A 23,298-nucleotide genomic window follows, 5' to 3' on the forward strand; every position below is an offset into this window, starting at 1 on the left:
GCTAACTGGGATCTGCCTCTGCCCGGCATCACAAAAGAGGATTGTACCTCCTATCACTAGCCTGGGAAAAGATCACAATTCATAATTTGGAGTATAGTTTCTACTGCATGCATATTGCTTTTGCATCATTGTAAAGTCAAAAAATAATAAGTTGAACTACCCTTAGTCTGTATTGGTTTTTTTGAAATCTCAAAACAAGATAGCACAAAGCTATATAGGCCAAAAATCTGCTCTGTCTAGCTGGTAGGGGAGGTCTACAAAATGATTTTTATAACACTGATACCACTCATGTGTATGTGGCCTGAGACATTTGTGAATAACGATAGCAATCGAGTAATCTTTCTTGCTACTACTTGCTACATGATAAAGTTTTAGGGAATTCTGGCAAGGATAGCTCCTTTTCTGTATTTTTCCCTTTATATGCTGCAGAGCAAGTGGCATACGCACTAAAAATGGGACTTACCGGATCTCTAATATGGGTTTCCTCTAGAGATGACCAAATAGCCCCATCTTCCTTCCCCCAGTAGGAGGATTAGACTTAGCTCTGCGATGGTCAATTGACTTTGCAGGAGAAGCTTGGGAAGAAGATGAAATGCTTTTTGATTTTTGGATATTGGTACTGTGCTTACAAAAAATAGAGATAGATGCCCCTACGAAACCATTTTGGGGATTCCTAGCAGCACTGGTAGAAGAAAACTGCAAGCATTGGAGATACTGACATTATCTAAGCTCTGAGAATTAATTCCAGCACCTTTGGGGAGCTCTCAGCTTCCCTTACCTTGCCCCCTCCTGGGTAGAGAAGCTTGACATCAACCACTCTCCTATGCCTCCAGGGGCCACGTTCTTGATAGAACCAAGATCTGAGGTCAAAAAGTGTAATTGCAATGAGTTTCTAGGAATTAGGTGAGTCACTGGACAGTGAAAGCTTATACTCCAGTAATCCAGCAAGCTTTTCTCCATACTCCTCACCTCCCAGATGGGATTGACTTCTTTCAATATAGGTGAATGTTTGTCTCCAAGGGTAGCTTTCAATCACTTAGTTTCTTCACATGAACCCCATAGCTCTAAGCTGCAGGGAGTAAATGGTTGCGGTGGTGTTGCCGAGACATCTCACTAAAGGAATGTTACTGTAGAATTGGTCTCAGGTGTTCTTGAAAACCAGTTTCTGATTTGAACCCAAATACAGATAACATTTCTCATCTGTAAGGCTTTTATTTTGAATATTTAGTAGTAGATATTGACCATATACCAGGTACTGTTCTTGTTGCTATAATAGAAAAAATATATAGTCCTGGACCATGAAAAGATTATTCATTTTCTCAATGAAACGTTTGATGTATAAGCAGAACGATCACCTTCATGGTAAAAACGACTTTTTCTTTATGGAGAAAATCATTGGCATATTTTTTTAAATTTTATCATTGGCATATTTAAAAGCATATTTAGATTCATTTGTTTACCAGACTTTATTAAGCTCTTATTAGTGTGGGCTGGCACTAGGTATACAATGCTGAGCAAAAAAAAAGGACATCTTTGCTCTCTTGAAGCATTAACTTGAAGATTATTAAGTATCAGAGAGCAATATGGATGACCAGGGTCCTGTCCTGAACCACAAATTCTCTGACTCCGTGTTAGCCGGAAGTGATTGTTGTTTCTTCACTTTGGGCCACTTACAGCACTTAACACATTCTTCCCTATCTTTATAGTATGAATAGTGGGCCTTACTTTGAGTCTATGTACTCTGTAGGTTACCTGGGGGGAGAGGACCTCTCAGCCTCTTTACTCGTGCGTCCACCTCCACCTGTGCACACACTCTCTCTCTTCTCTCACTTGCTTTCTAAACATCCTAACTCTCCTCCGAGGGCAGGGAATGATAATCTGATTGGTTGAATTCTTTTGGGACCTCAGTTGAGCCACATTTGCCAGTAGTCCATCGTATTTGTCTATTAAGAGTTATGAACATGTGCACAGCCCTCTCTGGCACGTTCTGGTTCGGTGTATGCAGGGAGGTGACAGGTAAACTGACTCGGGCCCAGCCATTTTGCTTCTCCTTCTGCCTTGCTGGTGACTTTCTTGTGGGCAGATAGCTTCAGGAGGGGTCTGCTGAGAGCAGGACCTCCCATCTCTCCTCTCACCATATGACAGGATTCATTAACAGAGCCATCCTGCATCCTGGCCAAGTTCTCTCTCTCGGTGGTTCTCTCTTTAGAATTTCTGTACTATGCTGCTGGCCAGAGATCCCAATATTTTCATATGGGGAGGTAGGATCATTTCTCATAACCTTATAAGATCTAATGTGTAATATCTAGTATTTAAGTGCTCTAAAGAGATATTCATGTGAACTGTACCCTAAAAAAATTGTTAAAGGCAGCCCAGGTGGCCCAGCGGTTTAGCGCCGCCTTCAGCCCGGGTCCTGATCCTGGAGACCCAGGATCAAGTCCCATGTCGGGTTCCCTGCATGGAGCCTGCTTTTCCCTCTGCCGCTCTCGCTTTCTCTCTGTGTGTTTCTCATGAACAAATAAAAATAAAATCTTTAAAAAAATAAAATAAAATAAAAAATAAAATGTTAAGATGGTAAATTTTATGTTATGTGTTTTAACATAAAAGAAAAAAAGGGATGCATGACTATATGGATAGCTGACCATATTATTGGCTGTTGCCCTACTTTGTAGGGTAGACTTTTGCATGTGGATTTTTGTTGCCTTCAATATATTGGTAAATTTATTACTGATAGTCATTATGAAAAATCGCATAATAGGCTTAATCGCCTTTAGTTATTATATATACTATGCAGGTAGGCTGTTGTGAAATAGATTTCTAGGCCATATTTGGTGTTTAAAATTGTTCTACTCTTGTTATGGAGTGGCTCTGAGAACAGAGTGAGGTAACCCAGCAGGAATTACATCTCTTCTTTTTTTTTTCTTTGTTCACATCATAGTCACAGTGATGTAAAATAACTAATATCAAGATAAAGATGGTATCATGATATGATGGCAGGCCCAGCTTAGAAACTGACTGAAATAACTGATATCTTTATCTTTACCAGAAGGAATTAATTCTTTTCTGGTCTTGGCTGTCTTCTGAGACCAACTGACTTTGTTTCTTTGCTATGACTCTTTCATTATCCTCGACCTCTTTTTAACCCTAGCTTCCTTAGTAACAAAATGAAGGGATTACATTAAGTGATCCCTGAGGGGCCTTCAAGCTCTTTAAAAAAAAAAAAAAAAAGGATCTGTAATCTCCTGGGAACTCTGCTCATTGGTTTTGCTCTTGACTGTGTGGGCATCAGCCTTTCCTGGAGATACAGGCGCTCCTCTGTGCTGTGGTGAGGTATTGCTCGTGCTGTATTAGCTCTAACTGCAACTTTATCAAGCTATGTACTGACTTGGTGGACAAGATACTTAATGAGAAGTTGTTAATGTTTTGTTTTGCAAATCTCTTATTTCAGCTTGTCTTTTTTCTTTTTTTTTTTTCTTTTCTCCGCCCCTTTTTGTCATTTGGGTCTCAGGTCTCGATCGGGGGACTGAGTATAATTTCCGAGTGGCTGCTCTGACAGTCAATGGTACAGGCCCGGCTACGGACTGGCTGGCTGCGGAAACTTTTGAAAGTGACTTAGATGGTAAGAACGACAATCCACAGGATTGGCAGAAGCTAGGTACTAACTAACTATAGTCAAATTAGTTAAACTAGAAAGCCACAGATTTGGGGGGGTGTATGTGACTTAAATCTGTGAACTTTAATGTATCACACTGCTGTCATTAGTACTTCCCCTCCCCCAGTGGCTTTAAAGACCTGTCCCGTTAAGCAGAACCAGAACAAAAAAAAACGTACAAGTGCTTTGAGTCTAATTTTTTATCAAGACCATTGAATACATGGGTGATCTGAAATTTAACACTGAGCCACATCAATCCACCTTCTTCAGCTAGTTTCCCCTTTTCCCTTAGTTCTGGACACCTTGCCTTTTTTCTACCTCTTCATTCAGTGAGTACCTGTGTATATATAGGTGTGCATACGATGAGACACAGATGCTGCACTCGGGAGACAAAACACCTTGGTCCTTATTCTCATTCGTAGTTTACTAACTTTTAAAATTTAGACAGCAGGCTATGCCTCAAAGTAACAGATTTGAAAGATACATTATAATAACTACCTTTTTTAAGCCTCTTAGTTTCCCACCATTTAAATCAATATGTGGTTCTAAGGTTCCTATTTTCTGACTTACATTACTGAGGGGAGTAAGTAATTGATACCGTTGCTGTAATGTGATGCTTGATTATCTGTTGACAACAGGCTTCTAATTAGTTGGGGTTAGGCCTTTTTCATTCCACCTAGTTGAGTCTGGTACTCCGATGTGGGACCAAGAGGAATGAATAACTATTGAAAGGCAGCCTATTTGTTTTTCTCCAGTGGGCAAAGGTTCTTAGATCTCTTTGTCTTCCTTTCCAAATTAATATTGTATTGTCTTGCCTTTCAGACTATTTGGGTTTGCTTTTTTTCTTAGAATGTAGTAAAACCAGTAATCATACTTTACCCTACATACAGATTCTCTGTGAATCCTTGGGCATAATGGAAAAAAATCTTAACCCCAAATAACTTGGCAGGAGGCTAAACACCATGCCCCAAGGATGGTGAAATATTCAAATTCTTGCTTTTCTACTTTCTTTCCCAGAAACTCGTGTTCCTGAAGTGCCTAGCTCTCTTCACGTCCGGCCACTTGTCACAAGCATTGTAGTAAGCTGGACTCCTCCAGAGAATCAGAACATTGTGGTCAGGGGTTATGCCATTGGCTATGGCATTGGCAGCCCTCATGCCCAGACCATCAAAGTGGACTATAAGCAGCGCTATTACACCATCGAAAATCTGGGTATGTATGCTGAGTAGAGGAAGTAATTGCACATGGGATTTCTTTCTTTTCAACTTTTTATAGTATGATAATTTTATTTTTACAGAAAAAGTTTAAAAATAGTACAAAGAGGGACACTTGGGTGGCTCACTTAAGCATCCAACTCTTAATTTTGGCTCAGGTCATAATTTCAGGGTCATGAGATTAAGGTCCGAGTCAGGCTTTGCTCTGGGCATGGAATCTGTTTAAGATTCTCTCTCCTCCTCCCTGTGCCCCTCCCATCCCCGCTCATATGCCCAAGTTCTCTCTTTCTCTCAAAAAAGAAAATCGTACAAAGAATTCCTATTTATTCTTCACTAAGAGTCCCCAAAAGTTAGTATTTTACCACATGTGCTGTATCATTCTCTGTCTTCTTGTATGTACATATTGTTTCTCTGAATCATTTGAGAGTAAGTTACAGATGTGATTCCCTTCTGCCCTCTGATACTTTAATGTGTATTTCCTAAAAATGAGGGCATTTTCTAACATCCCTACAGCACAGTTATGAAAGTCAGCAAATTAACACTCAGACAGTATCTACAGCCTTTATATTTTACTAGTTGTTTCATTGTCTTTTATAACAAAAGAAAAACATTGTTTTCTGGTCCAGGATCTCCTGTTTCATTTAGTTGTCATGTCTCATTAGTTTTCTCTAATATGGAACAGTTCCTTGTTTTTTACTTGAATTTTATGACTGTGACATTTCTGATAAATATAGAACACTTATACTTTGTAGAATGTCTCTCAGTTGGCATGAGGTCTGCCCCACAGGTATCAATGAAAGGAAAAGTATATGCCAGCATGTGCTTTAACTTCTCATCCAAACCCTCCAGTGTACAGCAGCATCACTAAACTGTTGGTTAGTTGAAGCCAAGAGAGGATTCAGGCACAGCCAACCTCACTCCTGGGACTAACTCTGCGAAGTTGATCCTGGAGAGCATATGTATAAGCTGCTGTCTCTAAATATTTCCCCACACTCTGGAGGAATCCCATACAAAATTTTCTAAAATCTTTCCTGACTTCCTCTGCACTTAAGATCATGCACCATCACCCTTGAATTTTTTAAAATTCTGGAGTGAGGATTGTTTTCTAAGTGTTTCTAAGTATATTGTTTTTCTTTCCTTCAGACCCCAGCTCTCACTATGTGATAACCCTGAAAGCCTTTAACAACGTGGGTGAGGGCATCCCCCTGTATGAGAGCGCTGTGACCAGACCTCACACAGGTAAGCCATCCTGTCCATCTCTAGTCTTCAGCACTTTTTCCAGCAGCTTATGTGGAATCTTGACATGAGGTCTGCCCCATAGGTATAGCAGAAGGAAAAGTATATGCCAGTGTAGGCTACAGGTTTCATATAGGAAAGTAGGCTTTCAGCATGGAAATTTCCATTTATTTCTATTTTGCTTTTTAGAAAATATTAACAATACTGTTGTATAAATAATTCCATGTAGATATGTATCACATATTTATAATATGTTGGGATCTAGAAACCATAGTTGTGAGAGAATTGTACGTGATTTTGGGGGTGTCTGGGTGGCTTAGTCGGTTAAGTGTCTGACTCCTGATTTGGCTCAAGTTAATGATCTCAGTGTTGTGAGATCAAGCCCTGCGTCCAGCTCTGTTTTGGGCATAGAACCTGCTTAAGACTTCCTCTCTCCCTCTCCCTCTGCCCCTCCCTCTGCTCCCTCTCTTTTAAAAAAAAAAGAAAAAGTGATTTTCATCTTTTGGTCATGTGAGTTATAACTAAAATGAGTGAAAAAAATGAACAGATCTCCCTATCTCTGGAGAAATTATATAGGTTACTGGTGGTCTCAGTAAATATGTATGATCAGTGCATCTCACAATTTCTTTATTAGTCACCTGAGTTGATTGGGAAAGTGTTTTTCTATTTGCTTTTCATAAATTTATTTATATAAAGAGTATAAAGTCAGTTGTACTATCCATTTGATCAGCTGTGCATTTATTACAAAAGAGACCAAAATACTCAGGTTTTTTTTTATAATAAAGGAATATTCATGTAATGTAAAATTTTTATAGATAAAATACCTAATGTAGAGCTGAATGAGGAAGTTTATTGAAATAAATATATTAGATTTGTAAATTTTTCTAAAGGGTCCTGAAAACCCAAGTATTTATCATCTTCAGAAATGCTATTTTCCGTTTTTTTTTTTCCAGAACTGTGTCTCTCTATTGCCTGCTGTGTTTTTTGGACACTTTGTATAAAATAGTGCAAATTTCACATTATTCTTTTTAAAAATTGTAATCTGTGTCCCTTGTTTTTCTCTATTGCTTTTACTTAACAAGACCAGCATCATCACTACATGTCTGATAGTTCTGTCCTATCTTCTGTTGTGGGCTCACAGTTTTTAAGTTCTTTTACAAAGGGCTTTGGTATTCCAGAAAGTTCAAAAAAAGGGAGGGGGGGTAAAATGAAAAAAATATTTAAATAAGTGGTTTGCTACTTTCTTAAATTAGCCTGTAATAGAAAAAAAATTTCTGAAATTACTTCCTCTTATGTGACTTAAAAATACAGCCATTTGGCTAGAAATATACAGGGAAATGTCCCTAAGTCATGTAACCTTGTTATCTTTTCCAAGAATTATCACAGATTTTTAAAAATTTCTCAAAGAAGTCTAATGATTTTTGCACCTGAAGATACATTTTCTATGACTAATTGGTTTGCGTCCTGATCATTGGACAAAGCCCTTGAGTATAATGTATACTGTTCCTCTGTTACTTTTAGTCTTCATTGTGTAGGAAATACATAAATGGAGGCTATTATGTTAGTTTGGCAATTATTCATAAACAAGGTCCATACCATTTCAGGTTTTGAGTTACAGGAAGGGCTAGTCTCCATAGCTATGTGGGAAACCCATTTTAAAACCTTAACTTAAAATAAATCAGTGTGTGTGTGTACTTAGAAAACTGACCAAGAGTTAATAAAGACCAATGGGTCCTGCTGTATTGCTCTGAGCTCATGGGCCTTGGTGCCATTGGGCATATTCTAGCCTCTGTTTTGACATTGAGCTTTAGAGTTGTCTGCTGCATACAGCTCAGGATATCCATGAGTATAGACTTTCCTTTCTATCAAATAAGTACTCTGATTTCTAACGTTCATGAAGGCTGGACCCATAAGTATGTCATTTCCCACAACTGATTGGGATTCATTAAGTGGGTTGCTCTCTGATTCTCCTGGAGAAAGTAGAGCAGATATTCCTTCATGGTGTTGGCTTATCTCTTCCCCTGAATGAGTAATGCCCTTGAGTTCCTTTTGCTTTATTTGGATGTGAGCCATCTTGCTGTACTGCTTTTAGACCCAACCAGGTCTGAACTGGACCCTATGTGGGTATCAGATAACCCCAACACCAAGGCCAGGCTAGGTTGCCATTGGCTGGCATTCAGGTCTCAGGCTCAAGAATAGGACCCTTACATGTACATTGCATTGATAAGCCATGTCCCAAAAATTCAGCCACATTCACTGAAATATCAGAACAGATCATGAGCTTTGTGTTGGTTGTTCTAAAATTACACCCTTGATTTTAAAAGTTGTTTGTGTCTTCTCACAATCCTTTTTTGGAAAGGAGGTAGAATTTTCAAATAATTTAAAGAAAATTCAAGTATAAATATAATATAATCTATAATATAACTGGGTTATATCAAATGTTAATATACCTACAGAGTACAGTAGAGAATATAGCTAATTATTTCCCTTGACATTTTCCTGCAAATTTTTCCTGAAAGAACACAAGTGGAAATATTCTTTTTAATGAATGGTGGTTATCTATTAACTCGGATTCTCTTTCTCTTTCTTCATTTCTCACCTTTCATTCCATTATATTACCCTGCATTTTCCTTTTCTTTTATTTTTGTTTATGTTAAAATGCCACTTCCCTTTTTTAATTACTTTTTACCCAGACACTTCTGAAGTTGATTTATTTGTTATTAATGCTCCATACACTCCAGTGCCAGATCCCACTCCCATGATGCCACCTGTGGGAGTTCAGGCTTCCATTCTGAGTCATGACACCATAAGAATCACATGGGCGGACAACTCGCTGCCCAAACACCAGAAGATCACAGATTCCCGGTACTACACAGTCCGATGGAAAACCAACATCCCAGCAAACACCAAGTACAAGGTACTAGTCACATTGGCTCTGGGTGAGAAAAGCTAACTTATCGATACTTCCCAATTCTAAAGTTCTTGATTCTTATGCTTCCAGAATGCAAATGCAACAACTTTAAGTTATTTGGTGACTGGTTTAAAAGCAAATACACTATATGAATTCTCTGTGATGGTGACCAAAGGTCGAAGGTCAAGCACATGGAGTATGACAGCCCATGGGACAACCTTTGAATTTGGTATGTGTTGTCTGAATCTTACATCACGTGGCATTTCTTCTCCTAGAAGATGTGAAAGCCAGTGGAAGTCCATGCTAATGTTGGGCCACATTCCAAGTCAGGAGTCTTCTTGTCACCTGCTTCTACTGTCAAGGAAAGAATTGAGGATGTGAATTAACCCATTTACAAAACAGAGTGAGCAGCTATAGCTGGAGTTCTGTGTTTGCCTTTTCAGCTGATGAAGTATGTTTTCTTCATCACTGAACAAGAACATTAGCAAATAATGGGATAATATAATGCAAATACTAGATTTTAGGAATCAAGGGACTTGAGTTCAATCCCAGGTCAACCAAATACTGACTGTGTAAGTCATAAGTCAGTCACCCAGCCTATCATGTGTTCTATCTGTAAAAGAGGGTTAATAATATCTGCTTTTCTTACCTTACAGGGTTATTTTAAGGGTAAAATGAGCAGATGAAAAGGCACATGGTAATTATAAAGCACTGTGTAGACGTAAATGATTACTGTCATTAATCCTGCTTTATTGCTAAATTGAGATAGAAAAAATGAAGTGACCTGCTCTTCACCAAGCAGCTACCAATGCCATTCTTCCTAGAGCCTCAGAACTTAATCAGGGGACCCCAAAACTGCCCCAGAAGCCTTCTTACAACCAGTTAACATCTAGTAGAATCTCCCATTGAGGCAGCCTCAGGGATTTTATCTATAAGTAAACAAGAGAGATAAAAGACACCAAACAAATTAAAGGGAGAGCAAGCTATCCAAGTTTGAGATTCGGTTTGCCTTTTGTACTTTTCTAGCACAGGGATATAGCTAACCATTGGGAGTCTCTGTCTATGGCTTTTTTCTCCTATACATAAATAATGGAAAAATGGAGCTATCAAATCTCTCCAGACTGGGCCTAGCCCTAATGTCTTTTTGTCTCTTGCACAGTTGATTAGACTTAACAGTGCACAAAAATTTAAATAGACCTTGAGTTTGCTTTCTTTGCTAGACTTAAGAATATCTTTTTGCTTCATTCCAATCCATTAGTTAATAAATGATATTATGTATTCCCTTAGGATGTCTGCATTTCACCAGGCTTCCTTCAATTTTGTGCTTGGAAAATTTCAGTATTTTAGGAAGAGAAGAGTAAATTTAAGGATGTACTTAATTTGCTCATTTCTCTACTAGTACCTTGAAAGTTATCAGCCATAACATGGAAATACAAGAAATGCAGTGTTGTTTTTATTCAATTCATGTTTGTTTCATAAACAGTTTTAGATTTCAGAGCAATAATCTCAAATAGTTGACAGTGTGTTTTTAGTACAAACTTAAAAAATCAGTTTATAATTCATTTATTCTTTGAGGGAATAGGGTTTCAAACATTATATTTTATTTAGAGAGCCACCTATAAGTGAAAGAGAAAATTGTTTTATACTTGAAAATATTCTAACAAAATAATCCAGATGTAGGGGGAAGAATGTCATCTTGGGCAAATTACATAACTTTATACATTGTTGGATGCCCTGATCTGTCAAGCAGAGATAGTGGTAACTGCCTTTCAGGTTGCCATAAATATAAATTGAAATACTATTTGTAAAATGCCTGGCATAATGTAAATACTTGTAGATACTAACTACAGAGGTCTTTTGATTGCCCTACTTAAGAACCCTATAAACCTCTGAGCTCCAGCCCAAGATACCAATTCTGTAACCTCGTAGTATGGTGTTTTTTTCTTTGATACTTTTCATATTCTTCTTTTTATTGGAGCTATTTACAGGTAGACAGACTATGAGTTCTTTGAAGCCAGGAGGCGTTAGCTTTTTTCCCTTATACCTCTTGTTGCACCTTAGGAAAGGGTTGCAAAAATAGTGAATGAAATTGGAATGGACAGGAATTATTGAAAGTCTTGTTATTTTGTAGTTCCTACTTCTCCACCCAAGGATGTGACAGTTGTGAGTAAAGAGGGAAAACCTAGGACCATAATTGTAAATTGGCAACCTCCCTCTGAAGCCAATGGCAAGATTACAGGTAAGATCCCTCTGAGTGTGTGTGTTCTCTGTTCCAATCTGGCAGAAGCATTCCAGCCCACTACTGTGTGGTTGGGAGAAGTGGGAGTCCAAAAGTTGGCTTGGTCATTCTGTGAAGCACAGGGGGTCATGATGGTCCTTGAAAGTGGACCAAAGGGGTACTGTTTGCTCATAGTAACGTAAGAATGGCTTGTCATTTGGTTGTTCTGACTCACTATGTGAAAGTCTGGTGGGCATTGTTACATTAGACAGTCTTTGGTTACAGTGGGAGCTTATGGACGTACTTATTTTCATCAGAAAAACTGTTCTTCTCTGCCTCTAACTATATGATCAGCTTTGGAGTTAAAGACCCTGCCTGGTTCTACAGGGTAATACCCACCAAATATAGATTCAGTTCTTTTCATCTAATGCCCCAAAAAGCCCATTAGACTTTTAATTCCGTATCCCCTCTACCCCCCGCAGGCCTGCTATTTCAGCTTTCTGTGTTCTAACACTAGAGTTAGAAGTTTCAGTTGGCCTAGGCCTTTGAAGGGACTTGGGATTTTTCCTTGGACGTCCAGAGAACTTTCCACAGTAGAGGACACTGTGCTTTCCTCAGCTTTATCAAGGAGGAAAGCCTGATGGGATTTAACTGTTAATTATTCCCCTCGGAACCTCTGCTCCATGTAGGTGTATGCTGAGGAACAGCAGTGTGCTCTCTGATGTTCCACTGTATGAACGACGGGGCTGAAAGCATTGAGTAAGGAAAGCATTTCCTAATGTTATCCTGCTTCGACTTTCAGATAGAACTCCTTTCCATAATAAATCCCTGGTCTGTGTCATTGTTTAGGTTTTTGAACTTGTCTGTTCCGTAAGAGAATGAAGCATAACTTGGCTTAGATTACATTTTATCTTTAAAAACCGGTTAATGATGCAGTGCGTTTTTGCGCTGTGTGGATCAGGTAGGCTTGTGGTTGTCTCTTCTTGCCTCAACCATGGAGACTGAGTGCCCCCTGGTGGGAGTATCAGGTGATGTTTCACTGTGACTTGACCCACTTCAAGTCTGGAAGAGCCTTAATAAAGGTACCACCCACATCTCCCAGACCTCCCTGGAGATTTTCTCTTAGGAAATCACATTGGCAGGAGCTAAAAGAGCATGTTGGACCAGTGTCTGTTTTCTTTTTTTCTTATAAATTTATTTTTTATTGGTGTTCAATTTGCCGACATATAGAATAACACCCCGTGCTCATCCCATCAAGTGTCTGTTTTCAAAAGTGCTTTAATTGCAGATCGTTGATAGGGACATTATTCAGATATTAGGACATTGAAGCGATTGGATTGTTTTCCTTATATTTCTTCGCTTCTGAGAGTTCCTAACTCTATATTATTATCATAACCACTTTTATTGCCTCAGCTACTGATACAGATGATAACTTACAGCCTGACACTGTTGAAATTGTGGTTTCCTTTATATGGTGTTCAGTGTAGCATTTTGAATGCATTTTACCATTGGTCCTTAATCAATAACTGGTTCTCTGTTTGTATATGCTATAATGTATATCTTTATTGATTTTCTGATTCCAAAAGAAAAGGCAGGAATAAGATATCTTTTATCATTTCCTCCTTTGGACAGGTTACATCATATATTATAGTACAGATGTGAATGCAGAGATACATGACTGGGTTATTGAGCCTGTTGTGGGAAACAGGCTGACTCACCAGATACAAGAGTTAACACTTGACACACCGTACTACTTCAAAATCCAAGCTCGAAACTCAAAGGGCATGGGGCCCATGTCTGAAGCTGTCCAATTCAGAACACCTAAAGGTAAAACTCCACTAAACAGTGTTTTATTATATGTCTCTTTAGTGGGGCAGTGCTTGTACATACCACTTTAGGATATAGAGACTATGAAGAATATAAGAAGCCCTGGTGATGAGCTTATGAGCCACAGTGTGAACATTTATCTCAAAATGATCCCTCACCCATTGACCACCAAATCAGTGCTCCCTAGGTTCCTGGTCTAACCGTATCACATACAAGGCTGTTCAAAGGCAGACGAATTGCAGTGATCTCAGAGTTTTTACCAGTCAGATCAGATGTGATTCTCTTGGTTCTCAGAATAATAGCATGTTACTGTGATGGATGATTCCCTTTCAACACATGCAGGCTCTTAACCTGAAAGGCTTATTCATGGAACTTTGTAGAGAGAAAAGACACTAACAGGGGAGCTTTGAAGAAAACACTAGATAAGAAAGTGAAGATAAAATACTGAAGGAAGTGAGCCTAGGAATAAAATTTAGTTGGGGCTTGAGTCTGTGGAAATGTGGAAACCATGTTACAGATTTCTTTTCTGTTAGTACTGAAAGCAAGACTCAATTTGTAATTTGTTTGGAAGTTTGTGGGGTTTTATTTTTTTCCTTTAAAAATTCTACTGGTCCCATCTTCAAAGCTTGTGATCCTTGCTCTTGTTTTTTCTTCCCCTGTGCTTGGCCTGTTAGCGGACTCCTCTGATAAAATGCCTAATGATCAAGGTAAATCAGTAGACAGCCTCTCTCTCCTTTCCCCTCTCTTGTGACCTATTATTATTAGCTTATTGTTGTTTTTGTTTCTTTTTTTATTTTTTTCTGAAAATCAGTACTGTGTGTTAAAATCCATATTATTTATTGGCCAAAGTGGAGTTGAGTCCATGTTTGTGGCACTTGGGGTATCTGAAAAGCTGGGGAATCTACTTAGGAGCTACATAGGCAAGGAAAAACTAAGTAGAATAAATGGGGTTCTGTAGCTATTGGAAATTGGCAGTAAGTGTGGGTCAGTTTGTCCTCTGTACTAAGATACTGAAATTCTGTAATGATGATAGATATTTGGACTATGATGAGAACAGGCATACCAACTTGTCATATTTGTAGCATGTAGGATTGCATTAGTTCCTCTAAATGAACGGTTGTAGTCAAATTCAGCAAATACCTTATTTTCTTCCTCCCACAAAGAATCTACAGATTTACCCTCTTGAATTGTGTGACTGTGACAAAAGTAGTGCTATTTATTGTTACCATAAGCTTAATTCAGAGCTCTTTTTCTGTTTCTTCCCTTAAATATATCTGTTCATTTTAAAAGAGAGAAACAATTTAAATTGGAAACATAGGAAGCAGAGGCTTCAGTGTCACCATTCTCGAAATTGTCAACATAGTTTTTCCACTGTAATTGCTGTGGTGGAGAGATCACTGACTGTGGTTTTCATCTCTGGGGAGTCAGCCAACATTGGTATCTTTTCTGTACTGAGACCAATGAAAGTAAATTTGATGGTTGCTTTCAAGGTTTAAGAGTAGTTTTTAGGGATCCCTGGGTGGCTCGGTGGTTTAGTGCTTGCCTTTGGCCCAGGGCAGATCCTGGAGACCCGGGATCAAGTCCCACATCGGGCTCCCTGCATGGAGCCTGCTTCTCCTTCTGCCTGTGTCTCTGCCTCTTTCTCTCTCTCTCTCTCTCTGTCTCTCTCATGAATAAATAAATAAAATCTTTAAAAAAAAAAAAAGAGTAGTTTTTAGAAATAAAAGTCTTGGGGCTCCTGACTGGCATAGTCAGTGGAGAATGCAACTCTTGATCTTGGGGTTGTGAGTTCGAGCCCCATATTGGGAATAGAGATTACTTTATAAAACCTTTTTTAAAAAAAGAAAGAAAAATTCTATGGATCTTGTTAATGGCAAGGAAGAGTCAGAACTTGAGGTTGCATGTTTCAAGGGCTTTAGAAATGTATTTGTACTCAGTGAGTCTTTTATTGTATGTTGGAGAAACTGCAAACATGCTTGCGTGTATGTGTGAGGCACCCTAACGTTGGTAGACATTTTGACTTAAGTGTGAGAACAGAAAAATAACTATACTGTGTATGCACAGAGTATAAATGTGTTCATGGTCCTCCCATTACCCCCTTACCCTTGCACCCTCTTCACTACCACCCCCCCCCCCCCCACTGCCGCTGCCTTTGCTGGATTAGCCAGAGTGCAGGTCTTTTTTGTACCACACCTCCAGCCTTTAAAATTCTTTACCCATAGTAATTTTGGATGTTTGGTTAATCCTTGGAATTTCTTGTTCATAGGTTATAGGTTATATTTAACCTATAGCATTAGAAAAAATGCCGGGAAATACAAGAATTAGACCAACCAGTTTATTAGCAAAATATGTTCTTTGGCAATTATTTATATAATATGATACTCTGGATAGTTGGGCTTACATGTGGGCTACCCTGAAAAATAAGCACACTTAAATCTGAAGACCCTTACAAGTGCTTCGTCATCTCCTCCAACTAGACCTCATCATAGTGAAAAGAACTACTGGAATCATAACATATGGTGTGTACATTTATTTGCGAGGAATGATGACCATGGACGTAAGGGGATGAAGTAACAAGTATAGACAACAGAAAAGGGATCAGGGACTGTGAGTTAAATATGCCCTTTCCAATACCCAGCAACTTCCATTACTTTGGGAGTTTTGAGCTTCTGGAAACATAGAAATCATTGTGTTCATCTCTGTATTTGTTCTGTTAAATGAACTATATACAGAAACATTCAGATTTTAATTTTTCATTTAGTCTGACTCTGGTAATTTATCGAAGTACTTGACATTAGCTGTAATGTTTTATAGAAACATCTAGTTTATGCATTTCTGGTCAAGCTTTATTTGTAGAAATAACTCATTTATGAGTGTTTTCTGAAGTTTCATGCTCTGTGCCTCTGCAAAGGGAAAGATTATATTCTTCCCTAAAGATTTTATTCTATTTGTAATAATAGTAGCTAATATTTGTTTAACATTTGCTATGTGTCAGGCAGGATTCAAAATATTTTATAGGAGCAAATCTCCATTTAATCCTCAGTACAATTTTGTGAAGTAGATACCATTATCGTTGCTGCTTTGCAATGAAGAAACTGAAACCCAGAAATAATAAATGACTTGCCAGAAGTCAAGTACGTGATAGACTAATATTCAGGTGCAGGCAGTGTACTATATTAACCACAAGGAGCAGCTTTGACTTTGCAGTTCTTTCACACTTCTTCGGGAGGAATCCAAACCTTGGATTGATGAATACCTTTGCTGTACTGGGAAAGGATTCCTTATATTTGCTTTACCCAAGCAGCTTTTTTTCTATAATCATGAAGAACAAAATTCAGGATGGAGAATATGAGTGACTAAAATACTGGTCTTTGTGTTTTATCAAGTCTGTTTGTGAGGTGGTCCCAAGCCTAAGATCGGCAGCCTCGCTCATTATATTTTATGATGTTGGATTAGGAGAGAGAGTGCTAGGTGAGCAACAAAAGGGAAGACTTTGTTTTTCCATTCTTGGGTATTCAGGTAACTGAACAGGAACCAAAAACCCAACTTGAACTCCATGTGTCTTCCTGCTCCTACTTAGGATATCTTTATATTGGAAAAGGCACCTTTATAAGTTGAGGAAAATATCCACCTTCCAAAAAAAAAAAAAAAGGGATCCCTGGGTGGCACAGCGGTTTGGCGCCTGCCTTTGGCCCAGGGCGCGATCCTGGAGACCCGGGATCGAATCCCACGTCGGGCTCCCGGTGCATGGAGCCTGCTTCTCCCTCTGCCTGTGTCTCTGCCTCTCTCTCTCTGTGTGTGACTATCATAAATAAATAAAAAAAAAAGAAAAAGAAAAAAGAAAATATCCAAACAGTACTGACACCTACTAGGAGATCATCATGGCCAGGTCCTTTGGAAAAGTGCACTTTTGTAATGCAGAAGTCAACCTAACTGGTCCCTTGGTTCCTTTTCTGGGAGAAGCTACTTTTGCCATGAGCACCCTGTGCAGTTTGCAGGAGCCGTTTCTTGGGCAAGAGAAATGGGTGTGTTCCCACCTTATGAACAGCAAGTGGCAGTCTAGTTACATGCTAGCTACAGCCATGGACCAAGGGTGTCAGCCTTTCAGATGCCTCATTGCGTAGAAAGCTATACATATGTTTGCTTTGCACAGCCTATTCTGTCCTCTCTTGTTTATGTGCTACTTCATTTTCTCATGGTCAGAGTAGACGGAAAATATTTTTTTGTAGAAAACACTCACTAGCTATGAAGTGGACTCGTCACAGCAATGGCTTGGGTCATTACTGACATGATTTCTTTTCTTCTCCAGCCTCAGGGTCTGCGGGAAAAGGAAGCCGGCTGCCAGACCTGGGATCTGACTACAAACCTCCAATGAGTGGTAAAGCCTTTCTTATGGCTTTTTGGCCCATGGTGGGCATGACATGGTTCTGCTTGAATCCCAAAATGTCTTTGTAGCTACTTTGTGGTGGGTTGTAGCACATTACCTATTTCTTTCTATTTAGTAGTATTAGCTTTAGGCATTTTCTGGCAACAGTTTGCTGAATTACTGCACATCCTTTCATTATAGGATCCATAAATAAAATGGTCTCCCCATATACCCAACTTAAAATAAGATTAATTCTAAACAAATGAGTTTCCTTTTGCCCACTGCCTGCCTCTAGAAAAGAATTAGAGTCTTGCTTTCAAAAATAAACTCTCTAATGAGATTATCCATCCCCTAGAGCAAGCCAAAGAAATGCTTCAGAATCATGAATTTCTCCCCACACTGCTTATCCCAGTGTTTTTAATTTAGGAATTCTAAAAAATTCTTCCACTCTCCTAGCCAGCCTAAGAGCTGGTGCCTTGTTATTACTTAAATGATGGCACCTTCTTCTCTATAGAACTTTGTTGTTCGTAAGTTACTTTCACACCTGAAATTACATTTAGTCCTTCTAACACAGTGAAATGGGGAGAACAGATAGTCCCATTTTATGCACTAAAAGACCCAGTGAAGTAATGTACCTGGATCCACCCATTAATTATGGAAGTCCTACAACCAAAATCTAGATCTTCTGACTCCTGATTATGACTTTTCCATCATCACACACAGCCTGAAAAGCCTGGGGTTCTGTACCAGATGTGGGAATCTGAGTCCTAGGCTGATTTCCAGGATTCTGCACTTTTCTTCCTGGGAGGTGTGTGTATTGTACTTACATGCTGTCCACAGTAGAATATTCAAGGCCATGAGAAACACAACTGTTTCCTTGTCTTTTCTTTCATACATACATTCATTCATTCACACGTTTTTAAAGGTTCTGGTTCTGTGTAACAAGCTATGGGAGCAAAAGGAGTAGCAAACCAGCCAACAGAGAAAAGGGAAAAGCTTCATAGAGGTGATGTCTGACCCAGATATGAAGGGATGCGTGGAAGATGGCTAAATGTCAGGGGGTTGGACATTTCAGGAAGCACTAACAGCACGTGCAAAAGCATGGCAGCAAAACAGCCGGTTCTCTCCAGGGATCACACTGTCAGGAGACAGGAAAAAGATGAGGTGGTAGGTCAGAACCAGCTTGCCAAAAGCTCAGGTACCAGTGCTACAAAATGTGAGCTTCTGGGACGCCTGGGTGGCTCAGCGGTTGAGCATCTGCCTTCAGGTCAAGGCGTGATCCTGGAGTCCCGGGATCGAGTCCCACATTGGACTCCTTGCGTGGAGCCTGCTTCTCCCTCTGCCTGTGTCTCTGCCTGCCTCTCTCTCTCTCTCGTAAATAAATAAAATATTTTAAAAAAAAATATGTGAGCTTCATCCTGTACATAACACACATAAGGTACCTTGTACCATGAGTAAATTGTGACTTCCATTTATTGAGTACTAAGAGTTCCTACTCTAGTGAATGAAGAGGGAGTTGGGGGCTCAGATTATGAAGTCCGAGAGAGTGGTTAAGAAGCTGTTGCCATCGTCCAGATGAAGTTTTAGAAATGGTCTATCATAAATGTCCTTGGCAGAACATGCTCCCTTGGCAGCTCTTAATCACTCTTCCATGGGAGCCTTTGGTCCTCTCAGAAGTTAGAAGTCAAGGGCAGCCCAGGTGGCTCAGCGGTTTAGCGCCGCCTTCGGCCCAGGGTGTAATCCTGGAGTCCTGGGGTCAAGTCCCGCATCGGGTTCCCTGCATGGAGCCTGCTTCTCCCTCTGCCTGTGTCTTTGCCTCTCTCTCTCTCTCTCTCTCTCTCTCTCTCTGTATCTCTCATTAATAAATAAAATCTTTTAAAAAATAAAAAGAAAAAAAAGAAATTTTAATTTAAAAGAAGTTAGAAGTCAAATGCAGTTAGATGGGAATTTACCTCTGCTGAATACAAGCAACAACTGCCACCACCTCCTCTGCTAGCCTCTGCACCCCAGCTTCCAGCCTCTGATTTGCAGTACCTGCCCCACCACATACCCTACCCAGGAACTCAGCATTGCTATTAATAGAAGTTCTGTGTAAAGCCCCAATATAGTCTAATTTTATTGGTCCCTAGTTCTGTAGTCTTGACAAAATATAAAAATGTTATTTATTAAAGATCAATATGTACAACTTTGTCTGTCTGCTTACCTTTTTCTCAGAAATGAGGAATAAAAATGATTGAACCAGATGGAGAAGAATAAGCTCTTAAGCCTTCCGGAATCATCCCAGATTTAGCACTGTGCTTAGATGTAGTCTATAAAAATCATACAATCAAAAGTTGGAAGGTCCGCTAATGCAGTGTCAATAAGTATAGTTTGAATTAGATTGTAAGGTTATGAACCAAGGTTATATTTGGGAATCACTTTAGGAACTTTTTTAAAACACAGATTCCCAAACCATATCTTCATGTTAGGAATTTCTTCCACAGTCTCCCAGACTGGTAGAATGATTCTTCTTAAGCACTTCTAGAAACTAAACCCTCATTACTTGGTAAGCTTATCTGTTTTGTACAGCTCTGTTACATAGGAGAGAGAGAATAACTGGAAGGAAAGATACCAGATGCCTGTGGTAGTCAGAGCTGTGTGGTGGGATTTCCCATATTGTCTAATGTAAGTAGTAAGTATGTGTAACTTTTGTAATGAGGTGGGAAGCAAAAAAAAAAAAAAAAGTGTGTTTCAGAAAGTAGAAGAGCAAGAATTAGGATAGAGGTAGATTAGGGCAGCCCGGGTGGCCAAGCGGCTGAGCACCACGTTGGCCCCGGGGTGTGATCCTGGAGACCCGGGATCGAGTCCCATGTCAGGCTCCCTGCGTGGAGCCTGCTTCTCCCTCTGCCTGTGTCTCTGCCTCTCTCTATCTCTGTGTCTGTCATGAATAAATAAACTCTTAAAAAAAAAAAAAACAGAATAGAGGTAGATTATAAAAGGCCTTAATACAAAGCTTGGTCCTCCTCCTGTTTGCAATGGGGAAATAATAACTGGAAGAAAAAAGAAGAAAAGCTAAACTTCCTCAAGGGCTTAAATGATCTAGCCTCTGGACACACATGTCTGTCTTTTTTCTGCTCACTTGCTTCCCTCTAACTCTGCACTTTTCTTCTTGAGCAACACTGACTGCCTTTCTCTTCCTTGAAGCTCATTCCTAAGCTCATTCCTGCCTTAGGATCCTTCCACAAGCTGTTCCCTCTCTTAAATATTCTTCCTCCAGATCTTTGTATGGTGGGACCTTCCTTGTCATTCAAATCTGAGCTCAAATGCCATTTCCTCAGAGAAGCTTTTTCCAACCACTCAATCTAAAATAGCCACCCAGTCACTGTGTCATATCCCCTCATTTTATTTTTTTATGGCTCTTATTACTAATAATTTCTTACTCGTTTATTTTTCTGCCCCCATCCCAGAAGCTACATCTTTGTTGTTCACTGTTGCATCCTTAGTACCTAGAACAATGTCTGGCACTTAACTACTCAGTAAATACTTTTCAAATTAATCCACATGTACAGACTTATTTTTTCCTGAAACTGAATAAGAGAATTAACTTTGCAAAGACTATATTTATAAAAGCAGACTGTATTGTGTGTGTGTGTGTGTGTGTGTGTGTGTGTGATCTCAGACATTCAGACATCTATATGTGGGGAAAAAACTTAAGCTTGTTGTGACTATATATTTTTTAAATGCTTTTGAAAGTCAGAAAACTAAATGATTTACAATTGGTGTTTTATAAGACAAATTTATGCATAATGTAACATAAAACACCAGGGGGCAGGCCCTTTCTTTGAGTAAAATGTTTAGTATAATTTGAGAAGCTGTTATTGAACTCCAGGTTTGTGCAAGGCACTGTTAAGAACTGTACACAGTGCAGAAACCTGGCTCTCTAAATTACACGAACACTTGTATACAAGGTGATGAGTGTATTACAAAAAAGCTCCATGAAGTTTCCATACTCTGAGTGTGTGCATTTTTGGAATTCTCTAACACTAACAAATGTACTGGTTCTCCCTGTACAGGTAGTAACAGCCCGCATGGAAGCCCCACCTCTCCCCTGGACAGTAGCATGCTGCTGGTCATCATTGTTTCTGTTGGCGTTGTCACCATTGTGGTGGTTGTGGTCATTGCTGTCTTTTGCACCAGGCGCACCACTTCTCACCAGAAAAAGTAAGGAGCCCCAAATGTAACCCATGATTTTTGCTATGTATTCTTTCGCTTCTATGTGACTTCTGTATTTAGATTTGTACAAAGAGCTAAAACATAGAATATAATTTATCCTTGAACAATGTGGGGGGTGCGGTACTGACCCCCCCCCAACACAATCAATAATCTGTATATAAATTTTAGTACCGGGATCCCTGGGTGGCGCAGCGGTTTAGCGCCTGCCTTTGGCCCAAGGCGTGATCCTGGAGACCCGGGATCGAATCCCACGTCGGGCTCCCGGTGCATGGAGCCTGCTTCTCCCTCTGCCTGTGTCTCTGCCTCTCTCTCTCTCTCTCTCTCTCTCTGTGACTATCATAAATAAATAAAAATTTAAAAAAATAAATAAATAAATTTTAATACCCCCAAAATTTAACTACCAATAGCCTACTATTGACAGAAAGCCTCACTGATAACATAGAGTGTTGATTAACACCTATTTTGTATGTTATATATTATATACTGTATTCTCACAAAAAAGAAAGCTAGAAAAAAGAAAAGGATTAAGGAAATCATAAGGAAAATACATTTACAGTACTATACTGTATCAAAAAATAGTCCACACGTGGCTACTAAACACATACCTTTACCCTGGCCCTAACCCTAATCCTAGATGTGAAAAGTGGGTTTCTGAACACATGGTAAGAAAAGCTGAGAAGCACCCTAGTTGTTCTGGAGAAGACCCCAAATATTTAAGAATTGGTGATATTTCTGAAAATGGATATAAAGGTAAAGATAAAAACCGAAGAGACAATTGAATATCTATTTATAGAGTATTTAGAAACCCAAATCTCTTCCTTACCTCAGCCCAGTAGATGGCTGCCATGTCTCTTCTTACCCAAGAAGTCTGGGGTTTTATTCTCTGAAGAGGTCTCTGAACTGTAGGATATCAGACACATACACTCACCCAAATCCTAAACCCTGACCCTACACCTAACCTTCTGGAGAGGTCTCTGAATTGCAGGATCTTAGGTACATACCCTCATGCTGACCCTAACCCTAACCCTAACCCTAACCCTAGAAATGAAGGGAAAAAAGGAAGATGTGGTATTTATATATACAATGACCTATTACTCAGCCATAAAAAAGGGAAATCTTGCCATTTGCAACTATGTGAATGGAGCTAGAGCGTAGTGTGCTAAGTGAAATAAGTCAGAGAAAGACAACCATATAATTTTCACTTGTGTGGAATTTAAGAAGTAAAACAAGTTTAAAAGGGTGGGGGGGGGAGAAAGGCCAACCAAGAAACAGATTCAACTATAAAGAACAAACTGGTGGTTACCAGAGGGGAGGTGGGTGGGGAAGGGATGAAATAGGTGATGGGAATGAAGGAGGGCACTTGTGATGAGCATTGGCTGTTGTATGGGAATGTCGAATCACTATATTGTACAACTGAAACTAATATTACACTGTATGCTAACTAACTGGAATTTAAATAAAAGCTTTTTTTAAAAGTCTGCATGTAAGTGGACACCCCCCCCCATTTAGTCCCATGTTGTTCAAGGATTAACTATACATGAAAAGTGATGTTTTAAATATTTTGAAGGGAAATGCAGAATAGTTCTTCTTATTAAATGTATATGAGTGTTCTGGCAGGAAAAAGGAAGCACACTCAAAAGGGGTGAAAGGAAGTTTAATAAA

General features: G+C 39.3%; 1 protein-coding gene across 6 annotated transcripts in view; it reads left to right on the top strand.

Moving 5' to 3' along the window:
• NEO1 (neogenin 1) overlaps nt 1-23,298 on the top strand; it is a 235,935-nt gene that overhangs the window by 194,639 nt on the left and 17,998 nt on the right. For 4 of the 6 annotated variants that reach the window (XM_025472233.3, XM_025472234.3, XM_025472237.3 and 1 more), the window contains exons 14-23: nt 3,509-3,619; nt 4,670-4,864; nt 6,010-6,105; nt 8,796-9,019; nt 9,104-9,242; nt 11,145-11,252; nt 12,864-13,058; nt 13,733-13,765; nt 17,368-17,436; nt 21,477-21,624. In XM_025472233.3, coding sequence (XP_025328018.1) covers nt 3,509-3,619; nt 4,670-4,864; nt 6,010-6,105; nt 8,796-9,019; nt 9,104-9,242; nt 11,145-11,252; nt 12,864-13,058; nt 13,733-13,765; nt 17,368-17,436; nt 21,477-21,624 — 1,318 coding nt within the window. The remainder of the gene's footprint in view (nt 1-3,508; nt 3,620-4,669; nt 4,865-6,009; nt 6,106-8,795; nt 9,020-9,103; nt 9,243-11,144; nt 11,253-12,863; nt 13,059-13,732; nt 13,766-17,367; nt 17,437-21,476; nt 21,625-23,298) is intronic. The other 2 variants (XM_025472235.3, XM_025472236.3) reach the window with 2 other exon arrangements.

This window comes from Canis lupus, chromosome 30 (genome assembly GCF_003254725.2).
Source record: "Canis lupus dingo isolate Sandy chromosome 30, ASM325472v2, whole genome shotgun sequence".
Lineage (NCBI taxonomy): Eukaryota > Metazoa > Chordata > Mammalia > Carnivora > Canidae > Canis > Canis lupus.